The sequence below is a fragment of the Solea senegalensis genome, linkage group LG10 (genome assembly GCF_019176455.1).
Source record: "Solea senegalensis isolate Sse05_10M linkage group LG10, IFAPA_SoseM_1, whole genome shotgun sequence".
NCBI lineage: Eukaryota > Metazoa > Chordata > Actinopteri > Pleuronectiformes > Soleidae > Solea > Solea senegalensis.
In genome coordinates this window covers 1,466,112-1,478,331 of record NC_058030.1, presented here as the reverse complement: position 1 = coordinate 1,478,331, position 12,220 = coordinate 1,466,112, and the positions used below count along the sequence as shown (strand labels likewise).

General features: G+C 39.1%; 1 protein-coding gene across 1 annotated transcript in view; it reads left to right on the top strand.

Moving 5' to 3' along the window:
• The window catches only part of LOC122776320 (spondin-1-like), a 96,740-nt gene extending 93,441 nt beyond the window's left edge, over window positions 1-3,299 (top strand). The window contains exons 13-16 of the mRNA XM_044036788.1: window positions 45-212; window positions 304-462; window positions 1,493-1,780; window positions 2,460-3,299. Coding sequence (XP_043892723.1) covers window positions 45-212; window positions 304-462; window positions 1,493-1,780; window positions 2,460-2,620 — 776 coding nt within the window. The 3' untranslated portion in view covers window positions 2,621-3,299. The remainder of the gene's footprint in view (window positions 1-44; window positions 213-303; window positions 463-1,492; window positions 1,781-2,459) is intronic.
• Window positions 3,300-12,220: the final 8,921 nt, after the last annotated feature.

Sequence of the window (12,220 nt, the reverse complement as noted above, 5' to 3'; positions counted from 1 at the left end):
TGTCTTTCTTCACGCGTAAACTGAACCCCTGACGCCGCCCACAGCTCCCAGCAGCTGTGTGGTGACGGAGTGGACCGAGTGGGATCCCTGCAGCGTCACCTGTGGACTCGGCATGAGGAGACGCGAGCGCATGGTGAAGATGCCTCCCATCGATGGATCCATGTGTAAAACGGAGGTGGCGGAGGTGGAGAAGTGCATGATGCCGGAATGCCGTGAGTCGACAAGTCGCTGAGTGTGTGTTCACTGATAATAAAATTGTCCACACATTGACAGATCTGTACGTGTGTGTGTGTGTGTGTGCAGACACCATCCCGTGCATGCTGTCTCCATGGTCAGACTGGAGCACGTGCAGTGTGACGTGCGGTCGCGGCATTCGAACGCGTCAGAGGATGTTGAAGTCCGATCCGGCGGAGTGCACCGAGGAGCTGGAGCAGACGGAGAAGTGCATGCTGCCCGAGTGTCGTGAGTCAAAAAAATCACTGCTGTTCACCTCAATTTCTACAATTTCATCATCAAAGACGTCTAAATAATGAACAAATACTGGTCAAATACAGCGACATGTTCACAGTCTATACTGTTACTAATCTAAAGAAATCAAAATATACATTATTATCAAGGCAGAAACCTTGACGATATTATCGAGAGAAAAGAAGAAGAGAAACTCGAACAGTTCACAGAACGAGACAAACATTCGGCATCAGTGGTGAGACAGAAAAAGGACTTTGGACCAGACTCAAAGATGTGCAGTATATCTGCCTAGACAGGTTGTGGTGAAAGGAAAAAATGGGGGAAAGAGGTAGAGACAGAAGAGAGAGACCAGGAGCAGAAATACAACAACTGTGTTCAGTTCTAGGTTCAGTCGGGATATTTTTGAATCACCTGCGGCACAAAGGGTTAATCTTATCTCACACTTTACTTCTTATAATCAGATTATATTAATGCATGCTTTTCATATCACTGCTATCTCTGTTATTAATGTACTTTGTCTCTTTATCTGTCAATTCTTCAAAAGGCAACATTTTACTCTCACACACACACACACACATAAGGTGTTTCTTGACATGTGTTGATCCCTGTTTATCTTTGGTGATTGTTCCTGCATCACATTCACGTGCGATAATAAAACAAAACTCATGATTGACACCGGTTGTTAATCCAGCACAATTTAAAGTAAACGGCACCATCTAGTGGTCAAAGCTTGGTGGTCAATAATATTATGAAAACAACACACAGTGACTCTCTGAATAAAAAACATTCAGAGGCATATAGGGGGATTGGACCACTTGTGGATGAATTAGTTTGATAAAACAGATTTTCATAATCCTAATCCCAACAAATTAACCAAAAGATGGAAACATGATCTTCTTGACAGAAGTAATAAAACAACTTTCCAAAAATGTATCTGCTTGAATCACATTTATGACAAGAGTAGGATGGAATATTTACAGATTAGCATATATTACAGATTATTCCTCTCTCTCTCTCTGTGCAGCCGTGGACTGCATGGTCTCCGACTGGTCCGACTGGTCCGAGTGCAACAAGTCCTGCGGTAAGGGACACATCATCCGGACCCGCATGGTCAAGCTGGAGCCGCAGTTCGGAGGCGGCGCGTGTCCCGAGACCATCCAGAGGAAGAAGTGCAAGATCAGGAAGTGCCGGACGAAAGCCAAGGAGGAGAGAGGAGGACGGGGAGGAGACGGAGGAAGGGGAGGAGATGGAGGAGGAATGAGGAGACGGCGAGGAAAGCAGGGCAAAGAAGCAGCGCTGGAGGAACAAAAAGGTTTAAATCAATTTAAGACAAAAAAAAACTACATAATTTCATTGGAGATTAAAATTCAGAATTCTGACTTTTTTAAAGAATAAAGTCAGAATTTCTGATCTGAACAAATTGCATAAAATTGGTTTCTAGTAAATGTTTTCCTTACTGGCTCAAATCAGGCAGGCAGCCATGTTAGTGTGTTATTCAGATTAGAATAGGTTTGATTAGATCAGATTTGATTCAATTCCATGAGACTAGATTAGATGGATCAGATTAGACCAAACTACACTAGTAGATTAAATTGGTAGATTCAATTGCATGTGATTGGATCAGATTAGATTTGACTCAGTTTGTTCAGGTTTGATTTAGCTAGACTGGATTTCACTAGTTTAGACTATATTAGCTAGGATCGGATTAGATTAGATTAATTTAGATTAGATTAGATGAGATTCAATGAGACTACATTAGATTAGATTAGATGTGATTCCATGAGATTAGATTAGGTAGATCAGATTAGATTAGATCAGATTTGGTTCCATGAAACGAGATTAGATTAGATTAGTTCAGATCTGATTCCATGAGACTACATTAGATCAAAATAGATTAGAATTAACTAGATTTGATGTGATTATGTGAGACCAGATTATATTAGATTATAATAAATCAGAATTTCACTTTTTTATGAAACATTCCATTCCAGGCTGCAGGATGCATCCATGGAGCAGCTGGTCGGACTGTTCCAAACCATGCGGCGGGGGGGTCCAGGAGCATTTCATGATGGTGAGGAAGCGGTCGAAGGGTCCAGCGTCCAGCTGTAAGGAGCGGAGGGAGATCCGTGCCTGTAACGTTCATCCCTGCTAGGGGGCACTACTGAGCCACAGAGGAGCGGAGGCTTGAATACATTTAAAATATGAAAGTATGCGTTTCTTCGATCGTGTTGGAAGGTGAAGACGACGATGATGATGATGATGATGATGATGATAATGATGGGTTTGGAAAGTTTGGTCAATTCGCTGTTTAGTGAAGCCATTGTAGACGTTTAGTGAACAGGGCTGAATTTTCTTTAGGCCGCAGTGGAAAACTTTACATTTAGAGAGTGGTGATTGTGTCCTGCAAAAAAACAACAGTAGTTTTCCTTTTTTGTTAATTTCCAGTTTCATCGTCAACCTGTAAACATGGAATATTGTTAAATTCCTGGGAATTCTCGTCAAAATCAGCTCATGTTTTCTGAGGAAATTACTTAATTTAAGTCATACGTGCTGCCATAAAAACGTGCCATATCTGTTACTGCACACATCCACAAAAGAGTATTAGTGCCACATGTAAAAAACAAACAAAAAACAGCATGAATTCTGTGATTCAAGTCTAAAGAATTCTGACCTTAATCTCATAATTATGACTTTAATCTCATGCTGTTATATTTTTTTTACCTGTGGCACTAATTCTCTTCCTTACAAAAATTCATGACGTAGATCCCGACTGATGCTTCATACAAATATATATTTTTCTTCAATATGTCTAAAAATAAATGTATCTGAGGCTTTTTATATTTTACAGTTTAATCACAAACTTTATCATTTATTAAATTTAAATGAAAGAAAACACAAAAACAACCAAATAAAATAATTAGAATAGAATAGAATTGTTGTACTTTAAAGATCATAAAAAACATCTAACATATCATTTAATCACCTGCAGTTATTCATCAATACATCGTTGTTGTTCCTTTGTTGTTATTATTATTCTTATAACAAATATATATATTTAGCTTCTCAAATATGGATAATGTTCTGCTTTCTTTGCAAATCTAATATTTACAGCACCTTCTAACACTTATTGAACCAAACAAGTCTTTTTTTAATCAGTTATGAAAATAAATATAAATATAAAATAAATTCTTAAAAAGATAACGACTCAGTTTTCAATTTTGCTTTGTTATTTTTGTTAAAAATGAGAAATTGTTCAGGTTTGCAAACATTAACACACAAACAGCTCTCTCTATAAAGTTATATCAATACATTTTTATCTGTTTTTAATCAGTCGGGCTCTAAAATGTCACATTTCCATGTTAGAATTCAAACTTTCAGCCAAAATGTTCAATCCTTCAGATTATTATCGTATCCATGGCTTTGCGGTCATTTTTGAGGATATTAACGTGCATAAAAACTCTTGAATCTTCGCATGGAGGTCAGGTCTGGCAGAAATGCCATATTGGTGAAAGGTGAAAACAGAGGCAACATTTAGTTCCACCCAATTTCCTGAAACTTGGTGGGATGATGTTATAGACCAAGGTGAACAAAAAAGTCAACCATAACCATGGCCTCAACCCAACAGGAAGTCAGCCATTTTGAATTTTTCGGTGAATTTTGAGCATTTGCCACAAAACAGGAAGTGCCCTTCAGCGTACGTTGAGTTCCATCTACCAAATTTCCCGAAACTTGGTGGGAAGATGTTATAGACCAAGACGAACAAAAAAGTTGGCCATTTGGTGTCCATTTTGGCGATTTGCACCCTACGTAAATAAGCACATTAAAGTTGTCTAAAGGTTTTGCGGATTCAAAAGTGAGGCCAGGGAACTGCTGCACTCCCCGAGGGCCCTATCATGACTGTGTGCAGTCCTCGTTCTTTCTTTGCAAGACTCACTCACTCACTCACTCACTCAGTCATGTCTCTGCAGTCGTGTGGATGAACTGTATATTATCTCCTATCTAACCAACACGTATAAAATGACACTTGTATGTAAGAACTAAAAGAAGAAAAACAGTCCTGTTTTCTACTGTAATCTAATCTTGTCTTTTTACTGTGCTGCTGTTTCTCTGTGGTTGCAGCTCATGTAGCATTTTAAAACCTGTGACGGCTGTTTTCCCGCAGGATTCTACGTTAGCATGTGTGCGGAGCGTGATTTTATCGCGTTTTATCGGCTGTAGATGTTTCAAAACGACTGTATCTGCCTCCGCTGGCTCCTGAACACACCAACAGGTGGCGCCGACAGCTCATCGTAAACTAGACTGTTACCGAGGCCTTTGTTGAAAACACGTTGCTTCTATGTATTTTCTTTTTATTATGATTATTATTGTTATTGTTATGCTTTACATCCTGACTGTAATCTGTAATTTTTTAATCCCTGGCAGTTTATATTGTAGTTTATTTCTGTTGTAATTATAGTTGTTGATGTTTGTTTATTTTCCTCTTCTTTACTTTTATTTTTCTGCGACTCTGTGTCATGTGACTATTTTGTAAGAAACCACCTTTACAATAAAAAAACATGTAAATGTGAATATTTGTCACAGATTTTATTTGACTCCAATGGGACTAGGTTAGATAGATCAGAGTAGATCAGATTAGATTAGATTAGATATCTAATCTAATCAAAAAAAACATCTGCATGAAAACAATATCCATATTTGTTTTATTATTATTATTGTTATTATTATCATTATTGTTATTGTTGTTATTATTATTATCATTATTAATTACTCAAGGAAGAAAACAACAATCATTCATTTTCATTATTTCTGATGTTCCAGCTGGTTCTGCTGATGTACTGACAGTGTTGCTCCACCAGGTGGCGATGAAAGAATGTAAAATCCCACAACTGAAGACTTCCCTGTTCAATGTGACTTCAGAGAATATTCAGTGAACTGAGATTAAAGACTGTTGTATTTCTAATATTCTTTAATCTTGGGAAATTATAATAATTTAAAATTCTTTAGTTTAGTTTAAGATTTTCAGTAAAGAACAAAAAACTACACACAAAAAGTTTATTGCATCCACTTTTAATGTGATCAGTCTGACCTTTGACCTAAACAGGAAATAAATCCAGATGACAAATGCTGTAAAACCCAGAAGAAGAAGAAGCTTCTGTTGAGAAAATCAGGAAACTTTTCTGTTGTAAAAAGAAAAGGAACAAGAAAAGAAAAAAAAAAGAACGTATCCACCATAATCTCATATTTGTAATCTCATTATGTGGCCACACCCTCACACAGATAAAAAAAAATCAGCTCAATATTTCAGTAAAAAAATGTAATTTCAATTTATTTTGAAACTCACACTCTCCTCTTGGCGCAGGTCACTTCCTGTCCCACCTCTGTGAGTGTGATTACAGGCCCCGCCATGATTACTGTCACCTGAGCTCATTCAGCCAATCAGCTGCAGTATTCACTCATTCATCTCCTCTCCCCTCAGAGTGTTCCAGGGTTTCACCTCAGGTGAGTGTTTTTCCATTTCTCTTGTCTTTTTATGTTTGTTTGACGGACGACGTTAATCTGTGCGTCAACGTTGACCGTGATGAGGTCATGTGACAGATTTTTAACTGCATTTAATCCAGACATGTCAAACTTCCACTCGGCCATTAAATGTGATATTTTCAGATTCATTTTGTGTCATTGATGTTTTTTTATTGTGAGTCTGTGGTGTATTTAGCGACAGCTCCCAACGTTCAGTGGTGTTTCAGTTCAGTGACTGTGTCAGACTCAAAACAACTGCTTTGCAAGGTTTGATTAGCTAGATTTGATTCCATGAGACCAGATTAGATAGATCACATTAGAATAAACTAGATTAGATCAGAATATATTTGATTATATGAGACCAAATTAGATAGATCAGATTAGGATAAACTAGATAGATCAGATTAGGATAAACTAGATTAGATCAGAATATATTTGATTCCATGAGACCAGATAATATTATATTAGATCAAATTAGATTAGATCAGATCAGATTTTATTCCATGAGACCAAATTAGATAGGTCAGATTAGAATAAACTAGATTAGATCAGAATATATTTGATTCTATGAGACCAAATTAGATTAGATCAGATCAGATTTGATTCCATGAGACAAGATTAGATAGATCAGATTAAATTTGATTCTATGAAACCAGATTAAATAGATCAGATTAGAATTATCTAGATTAGATTAGATCAGATTTCAGCCCATGAGACTATATTAGATAGAGTAGATTAGATTAGATTAGATCAGATTAGATTATATATGATTCCATGAGACTAGATTAGATAAATCAGATTAGAATAAACCAGATCAGATTAGATTCAATGAGACTATACAAAATAGAATAGATAAGACTGTGTAACTGTCCCACTAGTGCTTGTACACAGAGACGAGGACAGTCGTCGTGAACTGTTCCACACACTGAGACTTGCCAGGTGTGACAGAGGCTCATGAATAATAAAGGTGCAGTCGTTCTTTCTTTTTATCAATATTGAATGATGTTTTGCTGCAGTTACTCAGAGAGCAACAATAAAGCTTTCAGCTTCAAACGACTCCGTGACTGTCCCTGTGATGACAATGGCCACGTTCCATTTCATTTAAAAACACAAACGGCACTCTCCCCACTGAGAGTGACAGGTTTATGCGAGGACACGCGGCAGTGGAGGACATTTTGATTCTCAATAACTTCACCCTGGAGACTCGCGCTGCTCCACAAGACTGTTCTGTAATGTTGTTTTGTGTTTTTCTAATGACGCAACACACTGATACATCTCCAACACAATTACAGCGCCACCTGCTGGCGATAGGAAGTAAAAACAGCGGTATATGCTGCTACTTTAATCTCAGAATTCTGACTTTTTCTGAGATTAAAGTAAAGAAAAGTCAGTTTAATATCAGAATAAATAATTCTGACTAATCTCAGAATTCTGACTTTAATCTCAGAATTCACGAAAAGTCAGAGTTCTGAGTAAATAATGTCAGAGATTAAAGAGATTAAAGTCAGAATTTAATCTCAGAATTTGGACTATTTCCAAGATTGGAGTCAAGAAAAGTCTGAATTAAACTCAGAATAAAGAATTCTGACTAATCTCAGAATTCTGAGGAAAAAAAGTTAAAGATATTGTCAGAGTTCTAAGAGAAAAGACTTTTCTCACAAAAAAGACGAGTGGGTGAAGACATGGAGGAGTCATCACTCGCAGACCATTTATTTTAACATGAGTCTGACAGATTAACTGCTGATTATAAATCCACTCTAGATAAGAAGGGGGCGTGTCTGTGGTTTTAAAGTGGCCTCTCAGAGAGAGAGTGAGTGTGTGTTGAATCGGCTGCACGAAGCTCACGTCACCTCGACTGTTTACACGTTATTCTTGAAAGTCTTCTCCTGCTGTATCATCTCACCACCGAGGTTGTGATGCCTCAGTTTCTCTCAGAGGAGACCAAACTCATTCCTGCAGCAGCAGCAGCAGCAGCAGCAGCAGCAGCAGCAGCAGCAGCAGGACAGACACCAAGAAATCCTGACTCTTGGATTTTGTGTCTAAGAATAAACGCAGGAGGGGAAACTGCGACACCTGCCGCACCTGCAGGAACAGCAACAAGTCACACATGGTTACAATTGTTTCGACACAATCACACCTGAACTAACTTTATATATCAGAAAATATACTTTTCTTTACTTTAATTTACCCATAGTGCTTTGTGGGGTCTCCTGTGCGCATGTTGACGTTCCATATTTCTTTATTTGTTCACACATTTCAGACCCGTAACACTCGCACAAATCAGACAGATTGAGAATTTTGAAGTTGACGACCCCTTAAAGGGCCACTTCACCAGAAAGTCGACGTCACAGTCACTTCCTTCCAGGAAAATAAAAGCCCTGCACACCGCTCTTCACCGTGTTTCTGGAGTAAAGGGTCTGAAGAAGCGGCATCGTCATGATTTGAAGTGTATTCTTTATTTGACCAAGTGAGAGGGGAAAAAATGTGAAACAGCCCTTTAATCTTTCCACCTCTTTAGAACCTTTTCTAAATTTCTTTAATGCTGTTTTACTTCTGACATAAATAAAACTAGATTAGAAATAACCTGGTCAATGTAATTGATTTTAAGTCCCACACACACACACACACACACACACACACACAGAGGAAATTTCAATTAGATGAGATGGTGAAAATGGAGCATTTCCCTACAGAGAGGAACAGACTTGGAGGCAGAAAACAGAGACCAGGAGCAGATGCTGTGCAGTCTGAGGTTAGAGTTAAGATCAGGAAACTACAACAACATCACACACACACACACACACACACACACTGCTGCCATCACATGACATCACTTACTTCAGACGTGCTAGGTGACTTCCATGTTTGGCCTTTTTTAAACTACATCTCAAATCTGATTTTTAACCATGTCCAGGTTATATCTAGCTTGATTTGGTTAGATTGGTAGATTTTATTTGGCCAGTCTGGCAGTGGCAATTGCTCTGTAGCCGTGGTTACGGTGCATATATTGTTTTGTAGTTATATGAGTTTATCTTGCCCTTTTTCAGTTGCACGCATAATTACACATTTGTTGAGTCACAGTTATGGTTCATTTTATATTAGTCGTGATTTAAAGTAGCAATAATTGTGTAGAAGTCACAAAATAGACGTGTTTTTCTATAAAAACATGAATAAATATAGAACTTTGGAACTGTCTGTCCTGCCATGTCAGTGTGTATGAACTGTAACCCACAGCCCTGAGAACACATGGTTACAGCTCTGAGTGAAGATCAGCTTCCTCTAAAATAATATGCTGTGTTGTATTTACATTTTAATACCAACGCGATTCCCGATCGGATCGCTTAGACTCTACTTAGGAAATGGATATAGTTTAAAAAAGTGAAGCTTGAAAGTAGGACGGAAGTTTGCCACAAGATGTCGACTCCACTGGTTGTGATAACAGCTCTATTTGAATGGAAGTCTATGGGAAAATTTAGCTTGATTCATAATGTGAAACAAGGTCAAATTTAGTAAAGTACAGCACATACGGGCGTGATTGACGTGGTTGTAAGAGACATCTGTGAACCAAAATACTCTAATATAATCTAATAATCTATTTCTCATGTACTGTCCCTTTAACCCCAAGCCTTAACTGAAACTTAGTCCCAAACCAACTAAAATATCCTCACAAAATCCAGTTTCTTTCTCATGCAAAATTACATTTTAAGAATTTGCCTGAAGAACCTTTAAAATAAAATGAAACATATTCATGTAAGAGTAGTTTTCCTCTATGGGGGAGTTGGAGCTTCTCCTCTCGATGTCTTCAGTCTGTCGCCCGTTGACTGCGCTATCCTTAGCGATGTGTGAAATTGGGAGTGAGCGAGATAAACAGCTGAGAGCGAAACGTGTGTGGGAGTGTATTGAAATGAAGCGGCAGCGCTGACACCTACACGTCTGCTTTGAGCACAGAGAACAAACCTGTTAACTGTATCTGACGTCGGCGGTGAAGAGTCAGACGTGGAGCTGCAGCCTTTCACAGAGAGCTTAGAGATGGCGGCTGACGCATGGTTTGAACGGGGATATCGTGCTGGGTCTTTTTTTAAGTGTTTTGCGTAACCATGGAGACAAAAATCGCAGAAAAACGGTCAAATGGGAAACGGTCGAAGAAAAGATCACATCCCGGCCCAATTTGGAGCCTCACAGTGTCGTCACACTTTAACGTAGAGACGTGGTTGAAACTTTAAACGGATCACAAAACGTGGGACTTTACTCACCGAAGTCAACGTTTTGATTCATATTACAGTTTTTAAACAATCACAGTTTAAGTTTTGTACTTTTTCTGTGACGTTTTTTTTCTCTGTCAATTCACACGCGTCACAAATGTAAACGTGGGAACTCCTAAAAGCCTCCTCGACACTCACAACCCAAACATTTGATCTGTTGTTGTATGTTTGTTTTTGAAATAGGACAACTTTAAAACACGTAATATACTACTTTGTCTGAATATGTCAAGTTTTAAAGGTTCAATCCACCCAAATCGGCAGCAAGAAGCAGGCCCGGACTAGAAGTTCACTGGACCCCAGGTCATTTTGCGTTTGAGGCCCCTGGTTTTGAGACGTCTGCAGCACACACGGAAACTATGACGGATTGTGTGTCGACGTGTCCTCAGACAACCTGTGCATGTGTTGTTTTTTTTGTGACTGGGTATGAGGACACATTCAGGACGGACTGTGAACTCTTATAGAATCCAATCTGATCCAGTCACTCAGAGCGCATCGTACCACCAGGTCTTAGCGGGGGTTTTAGAGTCTCCCTTCGACAACATCACTCCAAGCTGCTTATTAGGATTGTATGAAGAAGGCGGAGCATCCAGAGAAAACACAACCACGCAGATAAACGCCCCGATGGAACCCAGAGTCAAACAAAGTCCCAGCCTGTGGCAGAGCAGCGCCGTCTGTCTCCAAACATTATTGGTATGTTTACATGTTCTCAGGAGGCGTGTGCGTGTTGCTCTGAGCAGTTACCATCACACACCTCTCTGCAGAGGAGCTTTACAGCAGCTTTCTGTAAATTGCCTCTGAGCTCTGCAGGGATAAATTACTTGGACAAATTGGCACCGTATGCAGCCTGAAGGTGCTTTGCTGTGTACATGTGCTTTGTCTTTACTAATGCTCTGTCATTTTTATTTTTATTTTTATTTTTATGTTTAAAAAAACACAGCCCAGATTCTTTAATGATCTGTGGTTTGCAGTGAAAATGATTGATACGGACGTGACTGCGATGCCAAAGTCCTGCCAGCACCATTAAAGTCCCTCCTGCTGCCTCTGTACTCTCTGTAAAACTGAAATGTCCCGCCGTCGTGAAGAAAGCCTCTGACAGAATATTATCCCCAAACATCACTGCAACGCAACATCACTGCTGCTTAATAGTCTCACTGATGCCTCGGCTCTCTCGCGCCCAGAGAGCCGTGTTCCTGTTCTCCAGGCTGAGTGAAAGACATATATATATATATATATATATATATATATATATATATATATATATATATATATATATATATATATATATATATGTACATATACATATGCTAAGATCCTGGAAGAAAAAGAGCCGTGTGGATAGTGTAGGATGTGACAGCAGCATCATCAAGAAGAAGAAAGACAAAAGGGTTTGAGAAGAAGAGCTAGAGAAGATGTGGGGAGGAAAGACAAAGACGACTAGCATTACGAACTGTAACCTTCATACTGATTCCAGGAGCAACATCTGAGAGCTCTGTCCAGAAGCGAAGATACTGTGCAGAACACTCAGGCTCCCAGGACCTCTGGTGCAGGAACCCGGGGAGAATTTGTATTAATCTATTCATGTTTTTCATGCTTCACTGACTCCACTGGCTAGAATATTCTGTGGGGGGACAAAGAAGAGACATTGAAAGTGTCTTTGTTATCACAGCTTTTCCAGGCTGTTAAAGCTGCACTAGGCAGGATGGCTAGTGCAGAATCAGCTGATTGCAGAGTCCCACCTCCAGGTGTCCACATGTCATTTCATCCGTAGCAGCCAAGAAGCTCCGTCTCTTCAGAGAGTTAATGCTGACACCCAGAAATCTGTACAGGTTGCCAGATTTTCCAAGAAAAATTGAAAGAAGAAGCTGCATGTACCCATATTTATTTTCTTTATAAGCACTAAATCTATTTGGTCAGAAACAGGAGCAAACTGAAAGTGTTTTCTTCTCGTCTGGTCGAGACATTTTTGAGAGGAG